Below are 20,559 nucleotides of genomic sequence, written 5' to 3'. Positions count from 1 at the left end.
CAGGTAGCATGTAATAAAAAGCTGGGGCATTTAACAGAGGTTTTGGTTTTTAATAAACACAACTGTATTATACCAATCATTTTGCTGTTTTTAGCAGCTTATTCCAATAATTTGTTTACACACATCAAATGCAAATAGTACTCTGGCTGACAATTTCCATACTTACCAGGAGAGCAGAGAGGGTTGGTTGGTTGTTCATTTATTTATTTTTTATAATTCTGGAATTAGTCTAAGCATTTAAGAGGCATGATTACTCCAGTACAAGTCAGTGCTGCTTCTGAAAAGGGATGTATTGCTACTGCCTTTCTGCTGACACAGGGAATCATTGCTGTGGTTGAACACTAAACAGTTTCTGCCAGGTTAGCATTCAGCCAGAGCAATTCCTTGTTCCAGTTCATCACATGGATGCACAAACTACAGCTCTGGACAAAATGGAAAGTGGGACTGGGCAGTGGCAGTATGAGGAGAGACCTATTAATAGAAGTAGCAATTTATAGGAGATCAAATTGAAGCCATTACCCCTGCATTCCACATGTAAAAGTCTTTATCGCTAATTTCACATTGTTTATGGCGGGGGGGGGGGGAAGTAAACTACTGCAATTTCTGTAGGTGAAAATTATTCATAAGCTTCAAACTAGCTATGGCTTTGTATAAATTTCTTGTTCTTCAGGAGACGTAGGCATTGAATACCTGACAAATTGAGGAAGCTTTTATTGTTTCTGTTGATATGGCATCCTTGTGTTTTAGGCATGAAAACTCAGTCATGTGAGTAGCTATCCCATGGCTTTTTCCTTTTCAGGGGAACCAGATATGTTTGTCTCTCCTCCCAGGATCTCTGTTTATGGATTGCCCTACTAAAGCTGTTAGTCAAACCATCACTGAAGTACAAGGCATTCTAGAAAACAAATTGTAGAGAAGAGTCTTTCCAGTTTGAAAGGATTTGCATGTAGTTGTTTCACTTTTCCTCCCTATTTTCTCTCATGCAACAGTACTTTCCAGTATAGTGGTTGGCATCTACATGGCATATTCTTATGCTAAGATTTTTTCGTAAGTGTGCAGGATTAATAACTGAGTACTCGGAACATTTTTGATAAAAAGTTTAAGAAGTATTGTGAAGAGTAAAACAGGAAGATACCTCTTCAGTAAAATTTCAGTAAGAAATGGCAGGATAAGAACCTGAGAAGAACAGGGTTGCAGGAACAGAATTATGTTCTGCATTTATCAGTCCGGAATGTTCTAAATACAAAAATCTTTCAATTTTGATGCATTTATTATCTGATAATACCCAGGGATGGCCACTCCTTTGTAGGTGGAACCATGGCAGCTGTGGCAGTCTTGTTTTCAAAGATGGAAACTGGACTTCCATTCTTTGTTAGCTTTCTAGATGGGATCCCCAGAAATGTGGGAATGGAAACATGGGGGTATAAAATTAGTATCAAACTTTTCTCACTCAACTTCTGAAAACACATGGATTTCATGCTTTAAATTGTACTTAATTGTGATATTTGGATGTAGTGTGTCAGCTAGCTTTAACAGAAGCTTGTGTTTCACCACTTTAAAACCATAGCTTAGTGTACATTGCTGGTGCTGGAAGAGCAGCTCTTATTTGCAGATCTGAAATGTGCAGCTGAGCAGTGATATGTCCTGGCTGATCAGCTGATGAAATGTGGGTTTAGATGTATGAGTTTTGTAGATGACTTCCAGATGGTAGTGTTGCCAGTTGAATGTCTCAAGACTGCACTGTTAAGCCTAGATTATGAAACGTGCAGATGATAAACTAGTAAGCATGTAGTTGGAATTGTTCTTCCTCAAAAAGAAGAGGAAAAAAAAAAAGGCATGTTTCTGCAAATTACTATTTAATGACAGAAAAATGTAGATGGTTTTTAGTTAGAAGTACCTGCATTCATTTATAGCCTGTGAAGTGTTCGAATGTTTTAATAACTAATTCCAAGCAACTTTCTGTGTAGTAACTGCTGTGTTGAACTCCTTGAGTTGTTCTTTACTTTACTTGAACTTCCTTGTGCTAAAACATGACTGTTACAGTGCTAGAACTGAAATCTGGTTGCCAAGAACACTATCTTTTTTGAGTGACAGAAATCAAAGTGTTTTTTTTTTTTTAATTTCCCTGTAATATTAATGAAATCTTTGTGTAGGATCTTTTATATTTGCAGAATTTGTTAAATTCTCATACTTTTTGAGGGGACGGGTTTATCTTGAAAACAGAGCATTTGATTTCTCTCTCTTTATTTTTCCCAGGAAGTACTGACATAACCATGATAGAAGACAAATGTCCACGAGTGGCTGACTATTTTGTAGTGGCAGGGCTCACTGATACAGATACTGCAACCCTCTTGGACCAAGAAATAAGCCGACATGAAACAAAGTCAACTGGTCCAAAGGCTCCAATTACTGACATTGCTGTGATAATTAAATCAGCTGGTGAAACTGTCCCAGAGGGATACACCTGTGTTGAAGCCACCCCTACTGCCCTTCAAGCCAACTTAAACTATGGAAGTCTAAAGAGTCCTGAACTTTTTCTTTGCTACAAGAGAGGCCGGGACAAACCACCTCTTACTGACATCGGGTGAGATTTCTATAACAGTACAGTTGAATGCCTGGGTAGATTTCATAGGGATTGCTTGATAAATAAAATATTCACAGTTATTCTATTCACAGTTAGCTGGGTAAGTGCTTCCTTGAGAAGGACACTTCCTAAAACTGTTGTTGGAAAATGGTGGTATTTGGCAAGTAGTATTTATTCTGTATTTTGCATTACACAGATCTGGTTAGGCTGTCGCACCTAACAAATCCTCTCAGGCTTTTCTGTCCAAGCAGTGATGAACATGAGTGTTTTCTCCTTGCTGTTCCTGCAACTGTGTGCACGAACTGGTTAGAGCAAACTTGCCTCCTTTTTTGTATTTGTTTTGTAATGTATAGTCTGAAGGTTAATTCATGAGGTGCTACATTCTCTCAAAGAGCCAAGTGTGGAAGAATATTTATATTTGAGTCTTAAATATCCATGAAGTCAGATGACATGCTGAATGATCTCTTGAAAGAGTCAAATGCATGGTCTTGTGTCAAGAGTGTTAATATTTAGGTAAAGTTGAGTTATCTTGTACTCCAAGCATTCAGATGATTCTGATAAATGTTTCTTTGTACATGCAAGTGTGTATGTTTCTTTTAGGGTTAATTTTAGGGAAACAAAATAAATGCTGTTTGGAGAATGAGGGAGGTGGGAGTACACTCTTCTGATTCTCTGCCATTTTCCTTGTGTTCTGTATTTCTGTGACCTTCATCTGCTTTCCTATTCTTCCACAGGTTCTTAAGTGTCTGCTAGGTCTTTTTCCTACATATAGCTGTAAACTTTAGTATCTTAAGCTTACATGTTTATAAATAATTAATCTACTAGTCATTCTGTTGCTCTCCTAACCAGTATTTGTGTTTTTTTTCCAGAAACAGACAGAACTGGGGTAGAGATTTGTTTTGGGTTAGGCACAGTGAGACTGAAAAGATCTCGCTTTTCTTAGTTTTATACTTGAGGCAGAATCATGAGAAAGACCCAGCTCTTGTTCTTAAATTCAGGAAAATCTGACAGAAAAAGAATTTTATGTTTAAGTGTTTATAACACTTACTTAAGTGCTGTTTGTAACACTTACTGTAGAATGGACCAAGGAAAGAATATGAGACCTCACAGGAACAACTGGTCCTCACACAGTAGTCAAAAGAAATATACCCCTGGCAAGGCCGCAGGAGAGAGAGTAAGGAAAGTTGCAAACAGAAGTGACAGGAGGAGAAAAGCAAAGGTTCTTGTATTACTAGGTAATGCAGAAAAGTTAGGTAGCCTGCTTTGTGTAAGTAAAGAAATACTGACTGTTTGTTTGTTTGTTTAGTTAACTACTAAGTGGTTCTGTGCTAAGGACTCATCTCACTCTGTATACCTGTTTTCTAAAAAATGTCTGCAGGAGTACCAATTGAAGAAATGTTTTTCTTTACTAGGGATGTATTTAAAAAATTAAAATTAATAAAGATTTTTTAAAAAGCCATAATAGAAACTTGAAGATTTTCCTAACAGACAGGATGTTTCACTGTTTATTAAATTCCACCAGTAATTACATTGAAACAAGTCATTGTATGTTTGGACAAATAATAGTAGTGGTGGTGGTAGAAATAAAAGGCAATTCAGTGTTTTCCCTCTGTTTGACCCAATGCTCTACCTGTGATCCTCCTACTGCCTAGTATATTTATTTTAATTCCTTTGTTATTGAATACATGCATACTGCCTTCTCTTACATGAGATAGGAAAAGTTATTATGAAATGAGTTATTTTGCGTAAGGACTGTGAGAGGCAGAAATGTGAGAAGTCAGATGGAGAACAGCCCCACATAATGCAATTTGCAGTAGTCTGCATATTTTTGAGATGGTTTTCCAGAAACAGTTTTATGTGGTTTAAGGCTTTTAACAGCTGCAAGAAGGTAGTATTTGTCTTTTCTAAACTTTTTTTCTGATGTATTGAAGTATACCTTTAGATTAATAATACTGGTCATGAGACAATCTCCATGTACAGTGTGAAACAGCCCTGTGGAGACATAATAATATACTTTTGCCTTACAAAGGATGGACATAACATCTAGAGGAAGCTCTAGGTTGTATTTTGCTTGAAACGAAACTGCATTAAAGTTGGTAGAATAATGCAGCAAATAAGATGTACTTAGTATCAAGACCAAAGTATAAGCTCATAGAAGCAGAACACAAGGGACCTGAGTGAATACTAATTAATCAAAGGCAGATATTGTGAATTTGAAACAAGTAGGAGTAAACGTCTCATCTGAGGCAGGACTTTGTATATAAAGGGTGTGATGTTAAATATTTCAGTTATCACTTCTGAATGTTTTTGTCTGAATCACTAAAATCATTGTTTAATTTGAGTCATCTGTGGGAGGCAGTTTTCTTCATGTTTTTTTTAAATTCAAGACTATGCATGATGTCAGGGTTTAATACTTCTGCTGGTGTATATGCAGGGATAAGAGTTGCTCTTATTTTTCTTGGATTTTGATAGGAAATTACTCCACTGTTACAGTCTTGAACACAGATCAGCCCTCTCAGAAGTATTTGTACAACTGAGTTCTTAAGTCTTTAAGTATTTTCCTGAGAATACTTGTAAACTTGCTAAAGTGAACTGGTGGAGTTGTGTGACAGATGTTTCTCCCTCACAGAAACTGTCAGCTGACAAATGTTTCTGTTGGATTTTATTTTAAGCATATGAATATATGAAGTTGAAATAAAACTAAACTGAAACTTCAATTGGAGACTGCTCTGTTAAAATTATCTTCTGATTAATGTAAGGAAGTGATGTGAAGAGTTGTGTAAACTCTTGATGCACAATGAAGGTGACCAAGAGCTGCTGCCATTGTAGCTATTGGCTTTGTGCTTGATTTTTTTTGGTGTGTGTTGTGTTGTTGGTTTTTAAATATTTTTAAATATTAAGTGGGTAACCCAATATAAAGAGCGGAAGACATATTAGTCCAGAAGATTATTTAATTTGAAAGTAATTTGAATAGCGTGTACTTTGTCTGCAGTTACCTTGAGCCACTAGGTAGAAAACGAATGTTTTATCTTGGAAATACTTGTATTAGGCTGGTTTTGAGCCTGAGACTACATGTTGTTTTAAATGTAGCGAAAAAATTATAATCAGATTCTTTACAAGTGAAACCATTATTGAAGGCATGAATATTATCCTCCTCTTATATGGCAGCCTTATCGCCGTAGGTTCTGAAGTCGTGATTTCTTCTCATTAAATTGCTCTAGAACTGTTCACGTACCCCTCAGTACCATTACAAGATGAACATATGATCTGTGGAATCAGAATGAAGAGTAAAATTTGCATATTTCACTTTGAAGGTGGACAGTAGTATTTAAGTAATTTGGGAAGATGAATGGCACAAATATATTTGGAAGTTCTGAGAGTTGTTTGATCTGGAAGAAGACAAAATTTTTACTAGCTTGTACACGTGACTTTGAAGTTTTCCAATACCGACTTTCTAGTATTCTGTCAAACATTTAACCAAGGGTCTTTGGGATAAGTAAAGCATGTGTTGCCTGGTTATTTTTTATTTTAAAGTAAAACTGTGGTGCACTATATGTGAGAAGCTGCAAGTCACAAAATACAAAGTTTTAATATGTTCCCTTTATAGTAAATCTTGCCATATATTGTAAAGATGAAAATTCATTTGAAGATGGCAAGTACTCTATACATACTGCAGAAAATGAAGCAAATGAAACCATTGCTTACCTGGATGTGTAATGAGAGGTAAAGCTTGTCCTGTCACAGTATCTGTGCATTAAAAGTACTCGGTTGATTTATGGTTTAATTTCTACAACTCTTCTTATGGTCACTTCCTAATAGCTTTATGTTTGGAAAAGATGAAGTGTAAAGTTTTAGCTTGTTTAGCTGCCGTGATACTGTGAAAGATGTTTCTTTCTTTTGTGAAGAATATGATGATCTAATTACCTGGTTAAAAAATGCATGTGCCACATGAATGTATTCTGATTTCTGGGAATAGATTCAACTGTAGTCATTGTTTCAGACTTCTGTTTTTCTTCAACACCATTTGTTTCCAAAGAGATTTCTTAAAATATTTAAGTATTTCTGAACTGTTTCTTTGCCTCAAATTGTGCATGAGGAAAGACAATATATAAAATTCATGTCAGAATCTTGCGGTGATGACATAGGGTGCTAATGGATAAACAGTTGCTGTGAGTTTGTCCAAGCAGTTTCGTATGTATTTGAGCATAAGATTTTATTTCCTTCCTGTCTGCAGAGTTCTGTATGAAGGGAAGGAACGCATCATATCAGGCTGTGAGGTGATACAAGCTACTCCTTATGGTCGTTGCGCTAATGTTAACAACAGTTCAGCTTCTTCTCAACGGATCTTTATCACATATCGAAGGGCTCCTGCAATACGGCCTCAAAATTCATTAGCAGTGACAGATATTTGTGTTATTGTTACCAGTAAAGGAGAAACCCCTCCTCATACATTCTGCAAAGTTGATAAGAATTTAAATTGTGGTATGGTAAGTACTTAAAACCTTGAGACTTTCTTTTCCCCTTTTTTTTTCCTTCCTTTTTTCCTTTCTTTTTTTTTCTCTCTCTTTTTTTTTTCCCCTTTTTTTTTCTTTTAAAATTTTTTTAAAAATACTAACAAGCCTGAAGGAGTAACTCTGAACTCCTTTTAGCACTGTCATAATTGTCTTCTATTGCTACATCATAATTCTTTTACTCTGTATACAATATGTGAGACTTCATTTCTCCAGATTTTGTTGCTCTGATTTCCTTTGGTGTTAAGAATTACTTCTTCATACTTACTACTCACTGTTTCAGTTTGCATATTCATATCTAGGTGCTAGTAGTGCAATGGATTTTTAAAAAATTTAGGAATTAACCATTTGTCTCCCTCTCAACCCATTGTTGAAGCTGACACTCAGTAAGAGTCACAAGTCCTTTTTTCTTACTTAATTAATAATGCCTGTGTTGCTAAGACATATAAGAATGATAAATACTGCTTACAGTTTTATTATGTACTTCTTTTTTTAATGAGTTTGGTTTTATTTAATCTGGTTTGCATGTAGTTTAATCAGGCTGAAATAAGTAATTTTTAACACTACAATATAGTCAGACAAACTGCAAAAACACTATGTAAATAATCAGTTTATGGAAGTACAATAAAAGCTTCAGGTGGTGATTAAAATTTTATTTCCACTAAAGAAGCTTCCATGAAGGTCTCCTTCTAAATAACAAAGAAAATGTGAAGTGGTAAATTATCAGCTTCAATTTTACCTGTTCTTCTATTGGAATAAGTCAGGGTAGTGTAGTGATGTGATTAATTTATGCAAATCCTATAATCTCTAAAAGATGTAAGAAGGGTGCATTCTCAATTACATGTTTACATGAACTCAGTAGCCAACTAGTCATTTTCTTCTGTGCCACCTTTTATTTGAATGTCTGCTGTGTTTCTACATCAGCTTATATTCAAATGCTTTTACTTTAATTTCTCTGTTGTCACATATACTGGTTCTAAGATGAAACTTGTGTCTTCCAGTGGGGTTCCAGTGTGTACCTTTGTTACAAGAAGTCTGTGCCAGTTTCTAACTCTTTAGCATATAAAGCTGGTGAGTAATTTTAGAAGCAGACTGTCAAAATAGGCTAACAAAAGGATTTAAATCCCATGTTGAAGTCAAATACAATTTAAAAGGTTTTAACTGCTGTCTGTTAGAATTCTGTTCCTAAAGCAAGTCAGTTGAATCCAACTACTGTAGCACCTTGTTTGCTCCCCTCATTTTTTTCCCAGAAAAAAACCCCAACCAAACAAAAGCCTTAATAAGGATAGCCTTTCTCTCTATTAATTTAGTTCTTATCAATACAGGTTTGGGCTTAAGAACTTCAGTAGAGAGTTTACCAAGATTTTTAGATGTAACAAAAGACTTTGTATTTCTTGCATTAGTCATGATGGAGGAGTAAGTAAAAATTCTATTCAACCTCACTCATTTTTCTTTTATGTCTCACAGCTACTGCAACATCTTTCATTTAATTTGAAAGTCAAGTATGTTTCTTCCCTTTGCTTCCACAATGATTCACTTGTTTCTTATTTGAGGAGAATTTTTGGTTTTTAATGTACAGCTACAGATTTTTTTTTCTCTAAGAAGTCCAAGAAAACTTTCAAAATAGCTTCTACTAAGCATTAAGTGCACCAAATTCATTTGAAAGCTGTAAACTACAAAGTAGAACTGGAAAGCTTAAATAACAAAGTCTGTGTACTGTGAAATAAGCTAGATGAACAGCAATAGTAAACCAATGCCACTGAATGAATTATTTGTTTATATTGAACATATTGAGCCATTAGGAGAAAACGTGGACAGCCAGCTAGTTTATCTTCGTATTTTCAGTGGAGGTATTGCTTCTATTTTTTTTTGTTCCAGTGGGTAAATTACAACTTTCTTCATAGTAATGTCATCTTTGTTAAATCCGTTCCAATGACACATTTAAATAGCACAGGTAATTCCCAGCTAGTTAAAAGTGGAAAAAAGTATTCATACACAGTTTTTAAATATTTGTCGCTTGAATGACTTAGTCCTACTGGGCCACGACTATGATCAGGGGGCTGGAGCACCTCTCCTATGAGGACAGACTGAAAGAGTTGGGGCTGTTGAGTCTGGGCAAGAGAAGGCTCCGAGGTGACCTAATTGTGGCCTTCCAGTATCTGAAGGGGGCCTACAAGAAGGCTGGGGAGGGACTTCTCAGGATATCAGGTAGTAATAGGACTAGGGGGAATGGAATGAAGCTGGAGGTGGGGAAATTCAGGCTGGATGTGAGGAAGAAGATCTTCACCATGAGAGTGGTGAAGCCCTGGAATGGGTTGTCCAGGGAGGTGGTTGAGGCCCCATTCCTAGAGGTGTTTAAGACCAGGCTGGACAAGGCTCTGGCCAGCCTGATCTAGTGTGGGGTGTCCCTGCCTATGGCAGGGTGGGTTGGAACTAGATGATCCTTGTGGTCCCTTCCAACCCTGAGTGATACTATGATACTGACAAATGAGAGACTTTCCTCTTCTACGTATGTAATCTTCAATTATGAAGTCCAGACAACCAACAAACTGTGGGAGTAGTGTGCACTTACGTTATTTAGACTTGCAGATCAAACATGCTTAATTTCCTTCTTCCATTCTGAAGGCTTAATTTTCAGATACCCTCAAGAGAACTATGAGTCATTCCCACTGTCGGAATCTGTACCTCTCTTCTGCCTTCCTATGGGAGCTACTATTGAGTGCTGGGACTCTCAAACCAAATATCCACTACCTGTGTTCTCAACATTTGTACTGACCTGTTCTTCTGCAGAAAAGGTATGGCTCTACACCATGGCTAGTGTTTGCTTTTTAGTTCAGGTGGCTGCTGGAGAGGTAAATAGGCACTGCTTCTTCTGCATTTAAGAAATATAACAAATCCTTAAAGGTTTCCCTTATAGAATTGTATTCCTGGAGCCTTCACATAAGACAGAAGTAAACCACACCAGGAGCTACTGGAAGAACATGTGTTGTTTACTCACATGTAGGCTGAACCATACACTTAAACCAAAACTCACAGCTCATAGAATCCTTAAGGGACAGGGTGTTTCCCAGAAATCTCTGGGAGTGGAAATGTAGCCTGCATGTTAAAAGATGTTCACTTACGACATGTGCTAGCCATGTTTCAATAGTTAACAGTTTTCCTATAGTTACCTTAAAAGCTGCCTCTGTGTTAATTTGTGTGTGTGAGTAGGAAAACAATTGTCAGAAAATGGCAGGGGAGTGAGAGAAGAGTGTGTGAGAGGTAGCATGTGAAACGGTCTGAAGTGCTGATGAATTCCTGTGATCCTGCTGGATTCACATGAAGTGAGATGCAGAGCACCAGCTATTTGCTGAATCTGTATAGGGCCACCAGCACACACACAAGCACCAAAAATGTGTTGCATGACTCAGCCTGCATGTGAGAAGAGACTGTCTGCTTGTGGTGGATTGAAAGGAAAGGCTCCGCTTTCCCTCCCCCACTGAGAAAGAAACTGCGGCTAAAACCCAGTTGGAGAAATGAGAGACTATATTTTACAAGGAAACAGATTATATGTAACACAACAAATACAGGTATTTTACAATATATACAGAAATATACAGCAAATAAACACAGTCAGAAACCAGCCCCCCAACAGAGGGGGCTTCCCCCTGTGCCCCCTTCATTCCCCTACCTCCCTTCTCCCCCAGAAAGGTAGAAAAAGAGGAAAAAGGGGAGTTAGCACAGCAGAGGCCTAAGCACAGGGAGTTACGTTAGTTCTTATCTCTTGGCAAGAAGCCCAGAAACAGTCCAGCTGAAAGGGACAGCAAAGAAAGGAAGACAGAGAAAGTCCCAGCTGCCCGATAACTTAAAGTTGCATTTCGTCCATCCACCAATGAAATTCGTTTAGAATACCAAAATAGTTTATAAACATTTAGCCAGTGTGCCCCTTCCTTAAAGGCACAGCCTCAAACGATCACACTGCTGTACACGGAGACTGCAGGGTTATAGGTACAGCTGGTGAAGCAAGGAATCCTTTCTGGGGGTTAGTCTCCAAGCCATTGCTTCAGCTTGCCACTGTCTTTGTGTGAGTGAACTTCATGAAGGAATAAGTGACTGTAATGCATAATTATATCTCTCTGACTAATAAATAAAAGTTTGGCTCTATTGATAGCAGCTCAAATTCCACACTGCCTCAGGCCCATGTCCAAGAAATTTATATATTCTTTCAATTCCAAAGAACAATTAAAGTTTTTCTCCAGTCTATTAATTCTACTTTTGCAAGGTGGAATTCAATAGCTGCCAGTATTTTTCTAAGAGAGAATGTATACTGTGATACCGATCTTTGTGTTCTCCTTTTGCTAAGCTTGCCAGAATAATTCAGTTAATTATGAAACAAATAAGGAGCATGAGAAAACATTAGTAGCTGTTTAGCTTGATAAAATCAGTGAAATTAAAGCTAAAATAATTTTATTGCTTAATGTAGCAGTGTGACCATAATGGTTGGTAGATAGGATTTTATCACAGTATGCTGTTTGTTCCTTCCCTTTTAATTTGCTGAGTATGAATACTCTGTTGAAGAAATTAGAGTGAAAAAGAGAGAGGTACAAAGGTACAGGCCATTTTGTTTATAAGAATACTGTGTGTATGCTATATAAATGAAAAGTCATTTCACAAACTCTGAGCTGTAGTATGTCCACAAATACCAAAGACTTAATATGCTTTGAAAGTTCTAATCCAGTCACCTGTTAAATAGTGGATCTGCTCAGCTGATATTCTTCATCTTTTAGGTTTATGGTGCTGCCATTCAGTTTTATGAGCCTTATCCCCGGGAGCTGTTAACAGAAAAACAGCAATTGCAGCTGGGTCTCCTGACGGCTGTGGAGAGGAAAGTGGTTACTTCCAAGTCCATCAATTCCAACAAATGCATCTGCCTTCTCTCACACTGGCCTTTCTTTGAAGCATTTCGAAAATTTCTTATGTTCATTTACAAACTCTCTGTCTCTGGACCTCATCCTCTTCCCATTGAAAAGTATGTAAAACATTTTTCAGGTTAATGTGGGGAGGGAGTTACATCAGCTCAAGAAGTCATGTGATACATACATATCACACTTGATTAACTGGTACATTTGCTCTGCCCTCTTGCCTGCACTGCATAGTTTACATTGTACACAGTGTAGCGGCAATCATAGCAGTGTTTAATAGCTTCATAGCTGCTGTTTATTAGTAGCAGCCCTTGCAGTGCCAGGAAAGTCAACTGAATTTTATGTGGCTGTGGCTTTTCTGTTGGAGTACATCAGGCCTGTCTGTATACCTTCCTCTTAACTACATCTGCAGTGCTGCATTCTAGATTAATAAATACAAGCTCAGGGACTCTTTGTGTTAGCAATGAATATGTGTCTGCTTCCAAACACTGCAACTAACACAGACTGCGTGCATGTGTGTATTTAAATTCTCTAGAGGATGCTTTTCATAGTCCTAGAAGTTTGCTGAAATATGATACCTTCAAAAATGTATTGGACATCTGGCTGTGAAGTATATAGTTTCTCTTTGCTAAGTCTTATTAAAAACTGTGTGGAATGGGGTTAGGCTGCCTGGTCCTTTCAATGGCTGGCATAAATACCCATGTGTTCCTACCTTTTGCATACATATCTGAAGCTGCCAGTATTAATTTTTCACACATGAAATGTGAATGAATGGAGCTTGTTTCAGTTTGCATAAACAAGCTGTTAAACTTATCGAAACTGAATACATTTTAAAAACCTTTCTAAAATTTGGTACCACAGTAATTCCAAAGCGTTGTTTTCAGCCCCTGATTAATCCTTAGCACTGGTTTTCTAACATCTTACATTCTTTTCAGGCACATATCCCATTTTATGCACAATATACCTTTCCCTTCACCACAAAGGCCAAGAATTCTTGTGCAGGTAAGCAAACCATTTGCTTCCATTTTCAGTTACAGTAAGGCCAAGCCCTCATTCTTTCTTTTTAAAGCCTAGTTTCTTCCTTTAGGCTTTTTACTCTGCTTTGAATACCCATCTGCTGGAAGGGAGTGGGGAGGAGCTGGATAGTTTGGCCGCCTTTTGCATTGTTACAAACCTTGGGTAGCTTAGCAAAATACTGTTTCATACTTCAGCTGGTGTAAATGGCAGCAGTGTCCACTTGCAGTTTTGACATTTCTGTCATGTATTATTCCACTTAACAGACACAATTGGCATTACCTTTGGAGGGACTGGCAGGGGGAAGTTGTGGGGAGAGTGTTTCCTGTCATTCTCTCACTTGTCCACCCACTACTGTGATTCAAAGGTCGTTTGCCCAGGGTACAGTCTCTTTTGCTTCTCTGTTTAATCACTTAGCAGCAGACACATGTTCAACACAGAGTCTCAATTTCCTGAAACTTAAGAGAATCATTTTGATGACTAATACAAGCTCTCGGGACCTAGTAAACACCAGTCTCAAAGATTGCCTCTGTTCTACATCTTTTGCCTAAGTTTGTCACTCTGTCAGACGGGCGGTTTATTAGGCTATGCATATACATTTCTGTTGGAATACTATACTATGGTAACTTCAGAGTTGTCCATGTCAATGATGTAATACTTTGTGTTTCAGCTTTCTGCCCATGATGCATTAATACTGTCTCAGCCAGTTTCCACACCATTGCCATTAAGGTATCATTGTTACTATTTTAATTGTATGGACCTTGAAAAATTCAGAGGCAAATGGGAATGAGTCATAGAAAGATGCCAGATAGTACTGCAGTATTGTTTGGTTTTATAAAGAGAGGACTCAATATACATTAATTATAATGTCCAGTGTTGTCTTTTTGACATAGATGTGTCCCTTATGGAAGAATAATATCAGTAATTATTCTAAAGTAAAGATACATTGCCAGATTATTATAAGAACTCTGGAGAGAGACATCTGCATTAAGCAGTTACATGAAATCAGGCAACATCTAGGGGTGCAAACATCTCGAAAAATAAAAACTATACCTAAAATTTGGTATTTGTGCTTCAGTGTTGATGAAGTCTCTCTGGATACTGCCTGCATCCAGTACAGTTGTACAACAGGGTTTTGTTTGGGTACTTTGGTTGATTCTGTTTGTTTGTTTTTTAAGTTAAAAAACAAAACCTTGTCCCTTTTACAATTCTTTTCCCCTGCTTAAACATTTTAATATAATATTCTGTATGCAGAAGAATCACATGTTTAATCACATTACACAGCCTCTTAAGTGAAAAATTGCAGCTAGCTAACAAACTGCAAAGTAACTTCAAAGCACTTTTCTGTGGGCAGATTTTTAAACCCCAGGGCTCTTTAAAATGTCTTTGTAGTTCCTAAATGTCTACAGTCAAAACAAATGCAGTGCAGTCTAAACTATAGAAACTAAAAGCATGTTGCTGTGAGAATGATGGATTGATTTTACTTAATTTAGTACTGTGTTTCTAAGATCAAATGGATACTCTAGTGCATGATTTTTGCTTGAGGTAATCTGTCATGTGAAGCTACTGGTGTTAAGTGCCTTAATTGTTGTTAACCAGATCTCTGTTATGAAGATGATGGCTTGTGCATATGAACAACACAAACTCGGCAGCAGAATGTACAGCATATGTTTCTTTAGCAGTAGAATTTGAATTCAGATTTCTCTGTCACAGTGCAAGTCTCATGTTGAGGTGATAGCTATTAGATAGATAAATACTATTAATATTAGCATATATCAAATATCTAACTAGTTGGTCCAGAACAGTTGTCAAAAGCTTCATAGTAGAGACTTAAAAAAAAATAAATAAAAAAATCCTGCAACATTCATATTTTCTTCTTCCTTCTCACCCATTCTTTAGTGGAGCAAACTTTAGCACTCTGCTTATGAAACTAGGACCAGAAAACTGTGCCACCCTCTTGCTCTTTGTATTGCTAGAAGGGAAGATCCTCCTCCATTCTCTTAGACCAGCTGTGTTGACAGGAGTTGCTGAAGCTGTTGTGGCTGTAAGTACAAAGTGGTCTGTATAGCAGTGAGAGAAGTAAGTTCAAACATTGGAGTTGTTACAAAGCTTTTTAAACTAAAATGATTTATGTACTAGATGATTATTATTCCCACCAATAACATCTGGTTAAAGTGCCCTACAACTTTTGTAGTAGTGCTTTTTTAGTAACATCTTTTTCATTAGTGTCTTACAACTACTGGAATTGTCAACATTTTTGCATAGATGACTGAGAGCTGTGCTGTAAATAACTGGTGAAATGTGAAGGCTCTTTTGGCAGTCCTTTATGGCTTTTACCAACTTCATTTCACGTTGCTGCCTGTAACTGCTTGGGGTTTATTGTACCATATCTGTTGTCATGTTTTAATGCATTGATTTAATTTTTCCTTCAGATGATATTTCCATTTCAGTGGCAATGTCCATATATCCCCCTCTGTCCTTTGTCTCTGGCCACCGTACTCAGTGCACCTGTTCCATTTATTGTTGGAGTTGATTCACGATACTTTGATCTGTATGATCCACCACAGGATGTTGTGTGTATTGACCTAGACACAAACATGGTGTACATGTAAGTTCTGTGGAGTTTTTTACATTTATCTGTAGAGAAAGATTGCTGATGGTTTGTTTCTTACTGTCTCTGTTCTTTTTTGTCATTTCTAATGCTTTATAGCAAATTAAATATTGTAAATCTTAGTGCTCCTTACAAAAAATGTGATCAGACATTGCTATAAATTTAGTCAACAATGGTAATGTGTTCTGGCTTGTGTTTCCAATTCTAGTAGTTCCTCTTAGGAGAATGGGACAAAAGCTAGAAATGAGTAAGAGATGTGTTGGCTTTGTTTTGTTTGTGTTGTTTTGTTGTTTTTCCTGCTTCACCATATCTCACCTTTCCAGTTAGACCTACCAGTTTTGAATGTGGTTTGCCTGTGATCAGTGACTACTGGTATAAACATGAGTGCTTCAAGACCCTTTGTGACAGCTTTTTGACTCTTGGGGCATTTTATTTTTGTGTTAGTAAAGGATTTTTTTTCTCAATTTACATGGACTGATTGTTTTTTATGAAGTGGCTCATGCAAAATTTGCTGTCTTTATTACATTCAATCTAAAACATTTTCACTTTATCATGTCTTTAAAGCTTTTCTTAAATTGAAGGTGTTGCATGAACAGTTTGTACATGCCTTCTTAAGAAGAGGTTAATTCATAGTAACTGTTCTGGTTTTCTATATCTAAATGAAAATAGAAATAATGGAATTGAAAATTCAGTTGTTTCAGATGTTTAGTTTAGTAACTACGAATTAGCTTTCAATTTTGAACTAATTAGGTCATAAACAGAGACATCTAAGGTAATTCAAGATGAGGGTGAACATCAAGAAATAAAGTGTAGATCTTTATGAAAATATGTATTTTTTTTTTCCCCCATTTCATGTCACTTTTTAACTTCTGACTTTTGTTTTTCCTAACTTGAGTTAGAATTAGTCATTTGATTTATGGGTCAGTTTAATGCATTTTTGATTTTGATTGTGTTGTTTCCTCTACTGAAGCAAATATTCCTGTTACATTACTGACTTCTTTTTTTTTATCAGTAGCACCAAAGGAAAGAGTAAACAATGGAGCAGACTGTGTTTGTGGTTTTTATGTGTTCTTTTCTCCTTCTCTTAGGTCCCCATTAAAAACACTACAAAAATCATTGTCATCACTGTATATTAAAGCTTTACGCCACCGAAAGAATTATTATAATAGGTGTCATGAAATAGGAATGTATTGAAGAAACTTTTTTGTATGATGATATTTGCAGTGAAAAATACCTGAACGTGTTGGTTTTTTTGTTGTGTGGTTGTTTTGTTTTCGTAAGTAGAATGGAAGCTGAAGACAGAAAAAGGAGGTAGAAACAGGGAATTTAGCAGGGAGTTAAGGATGTCAAGATTTTGTTCAGATGACTGCTGGAAACAGCAATTAGCGACCTTACACAGATTGGTTGCTCAACGAAAATTCTATCAGTAGCTGAATTCTTATGAGGGACTCAACTGGAAAGATTTTTGTGCTTTTACTGTCATATAAGTTCATTTCTCTTTCAATAGTCTGATTTTTATTTTTCCTTTTCTTGCCAATTTTGCATGTGCCTCATCAGTACCACTTGACAGAGGAATTTCACATCTTAACATTTGGCTTAAGTAAATCTGAGATACTGGTACCTACCTGGAAATGGAGGATATTTTTCAGTTTCAGAGAGTTGTAGGTAACCTCAAATCTCCATGAACCACTCAGTATTGATGATCATAGAGAATTCTAAAATGCTATGATATTAGTGAGGAAAGAGCAGTGTTACATTTCATTTCACTCACATATATTCCTGCCACTCTTTATTTCTGTGATGATACTTCTGCCCTTTTTTTTAAAGTGTAGAAGTATGTAACAGCACTGTTGCTAACTTTGAAAGACTGTAGTAGAAGAACAGCGTTCGAAAAATACAGTGTGTTCTGCTACATCAGTATACCTGTCTGCTGTCTTTTTAGAGTAAATCTGCTGCGGTCTTCATTATGACAACTGAAGCTTTATTTACTGCCCCAAAATGCCGAAGGTCTTTTATTCATTCAGCATCATTCCCAGCATCCTTCCCAATGCTATTTTTTTTTGATGTTTTCAACTGTTTCTGTGAAAATAACACTGAAGCTTGTCTAATGAGAGTAGCCTGTTTAGGGCAAATGTTCAAGAGTTTGTCTTATGTCAGGATTTATTCCCTGGCATTTTTGGAACAATACCACTTATGTTGTTTGTAGGAATGTCTTTATGGTGCATAAAAAAAAAAACAGGCAAAGGGGCCTGTAAGCGTGCATTTTTTGCCTTTAACTTCTGAAACTTAGGTTTCCTTCCCAAGATAGTTCTGTGTCAATGCTGACTGAACTGAGTAATTGAACAAACATTTCACTTATGTAAAGTGTAAAACAAACAGTAACAACTTCAGTTTGAAAAGAAATGACTGATAAAGTTTTGTTGACACAAGGTTTCTTGTACTCCCTGTTGGAGCAGTTCTTCTCCACCTTCTTCTGCCTTCCAGGGAGAGGCATAGCAGTTCTCAGGATACTTCCTGCTCTCTTTCCCTCATCAAATGGCTTAAACAAAGCCTGGCATTGTACCCCTGTCCTTCTAACAAAGATAAGCATCCCTTTAGGCTGGTTTACCCCACTGTCTAATCAACCACATAATTTTCAAACTGTGAACTGAATTCCCAGTCTTCCTAGTTCCTGCTCGCCTGTGGTTGAATCCAGAACCTGGTTGCCATAGATATGTTACAGTGTACCATACGAACATAAAGCTACTGAACCAGTCTTCCAGCATATTACAGACAGCGGTTCATGTTGTGTTCCAAACTGTTTTTATTTGTATCAGTAGAATTATGTGGTGGGTTGAAAATTCCCTCCCAACATAAAATTGCCAGACCAGCTCAGTTGAAAGCAAAGCAAGCTGTGTTTACATGCAAAACTACAATCTAGAAATCAAATGCAATGAATACAATATTTACATATATGTACAGTTTACAAACAACACAACTACCCACCAGGACAAACCAGGGGGCTACCAGCAGCTTCCTCCTCCCTGCTCCATTCCCCCCTGTACACGATAAAGGAGAGAGAAGAGCCGAGAGTTGTTTGTTAATACTCAGCCACAACAAATTAATGCAGCCAATGTCAGCAAGCCAGCAGAAGCCAGAGCTAGTAACTGCTAGAATGAAGGGAATGAAAAGAGAGAAAGTTAGTGTATACAAACCAACTTTGTTAGTAGCCTGTCCGATGGGATTATTTAGACCTTACTATTTTCTTTTTTGCATCCAATAGTGATTTATTTATATTCTATTACTTTCTGTTCAAGATCTGTGGAAAATTTTCAAGGCATAGCCTAAAACTACCACAAGTTATGGCAGATTTATGATGGTATAGACTTTGCATAGTAATTACTTGTGGTTTAGTGTACTTCAATTATATTAGCAAAACTGATTAAAAATCTGAAAGGAAAACCAGCACAGTGAAACTTCAAGTAGAAAGCCTGAATCGTTTCTTGATGCACATCATTTTTACAGATAGGAGAAAACTCTACTCATAACTCAATTTATACTGTTCTTAGGAAATGAAGTTCTGAGTTATGTCATTCTCATATTTTCATTTTTCACAGAGAGAGACAGTAACAAGATTTCCTTTCAGACGTTTTTTTCTTTTTAGTTACTACATTCTGAAAATGAAGCAACTTAGGGCTGAGAAGTTTGTGGGTTTTTTTTTAAATATGATCCATATTTTATATATCCTTTTTTTCCCTCTCCTATGTTTCAGATCAGATGATAAGAAGAGCACCACCTGGAAACATTTTCCTAAGAAGCCATGTAAAAGTCTGCTCAGCACCTTAAAGAAGCTGCACCCACAGCTGGCAGCAGGTGAAAAAATAAAATGTGAAGGGTTAAGAATAGAAACTGCCTAAAGGAAGGGAAAATAAATATTCAAAGAAAACAACCACACTTTCTGATACACTCTTACGAGCGTGAAATTGTAATTACTGTAGAAATGTAAAGTCTTCCTCTCTCATCTACAGTGTGAATTTTTTTCTTAGGCTGTTTTTTTTCTTTAGTATGATTTCTTAAAATGTGGGGGTATTTTTGTAGCCTTTACTCAGAGTTTCATATAAAGTGCATTTGGATCTTGACCTAAACCAGAATTCATAGCTCTCATCAAAGGTGATAGAGCAAATGAATATATGAGAAAAATAATGTTGAATATCTTAGCTGTTATGCAGACACTGCAGAATATCTCACATAATGCCTTTTCTACCAAAGCAACTGAGTAATAAAACTTTGACAAAGGTTTTTTTGTGAAAAAAAAGGAAAACCTGACTATCTTCAGCCTAATGACCTGGGACAGGATTTCTATGGTTTGCCACTTCTGAATATGGGCAAGCAGAAATCTATCTTTAGCATTTTGCAAAAGTTACGGTTTGAATGCACTACATTTTAATATAGGTTTCTATGTGTTGCTCATTGCTAGTTCACAGGAAAACTCAAGAAGGCTCAGCAGTGGAGATGACTCCTATTGAGGCAGATTTCTCCTGGCAGAAAAAGATGACAGAGCTTGAAATGGAGATCCAGGAAGCTTTTCTGCGTTTCATGGCATCCATTTTAAAGGGTTACAGAACGTTCCTCAAGCCAATCACACAGGCACCTTCAAATAAAGCAACTGCTGCTGATTCCTTATTTGATCATCAAGGTGAGGGTGAGGCAAACCAGCTGCTGATAGTATTGGCAGCAGTACAGCTTTAGGGTTGAGTAGCTGTTTCACTTTAGAAGGTCCAAGTTCCCTTTGTTTGTGCAATTCTTGACATACTTAAAATTGCAATTATATAAAGTTAAAATATTCAAAGTTGATTAGAACATGAATATATGCACATGGGAATCCCAAGTCTGCAACAGGTTCTAATATTAGAAAAGCTGTATTTCGGTAGCATGATGCTCCCTCTACCTGGTATATTC

At 36.9% G+C, this 20,559-nt stretch overlaps 1 protein-coding gene across 4 annotated transcripts in view; it reads left to right on the top strand.

Annotated features, from left to right (window-relative positions):
- DENND4C (DENN domain containing 4C) overlaps positions 1-20,559 on the top strand; it is a 64,298-nt gene that overhangs the window by 14,905 nt on the left and 28,834 nt on the right. For all 4 annotated transcript variants that reach the window (XM_054178993.1, XM_054178994.1, XM_054178992.1 and 1 more), the window contains exons 2-12: positions 2,257-2,584; positions 6,819-7,071; positions 8,097-8,166; positions 9,721-9,890; positions 11,862-12,103; positions 12,932-12,998; positions 13,681-13,739; positions 14,910-15,054; positions 15,443-15,618; positions 19,373-19,473; positions 20,078-20,296. In XM_054178993.1, coding sequence (XP_054034968.1) covers positions 2,274-2,584; positions 6,819-7,071; positions 8,097-8,166; positions 9,721-9,890; positions 11,862-12,103; positions 12,932-12,998; positions 13,681-13,739; positions 14,910-15,054; positions 15,443-15,618; positions 19,373-19,473; positions 20,078-20,296 — 1,813 coding nt within the window. In that variant the 5' untranslated portion in view covers positions 2,257-2,273. The remainder of the gene's footprint in view (positions 1-2,256; positions 2,585-6,818; positions 7,072-8,096; positions 8,167-9,720; positions 9,891-11,861; positions 12,104-12,931; positions 12,999-13,680; positions 13,740-14,909; positions 15,055-15,442; positions 15,619-19,372; positions 19,474-20,077; positions 20,297-20,559) is intronic.

The sequence above is a fragment of the Dryobates pubescens genome, chromosome Z (assembly GCF_014839835.1).
Source record: "Dryobates pubescens isolate bDryPub1 chromosome Z, bDryPub1.pri, whole genome shotgun sequence".
NCBI lineage: Eukaryota > Metazoa > Chordata > Aves > Piciformes > Picidae > Dryobates > Dryobates pubescens.
This window is presented reverse-complemented; position numbering and strand designations above follow the sequence as displayed.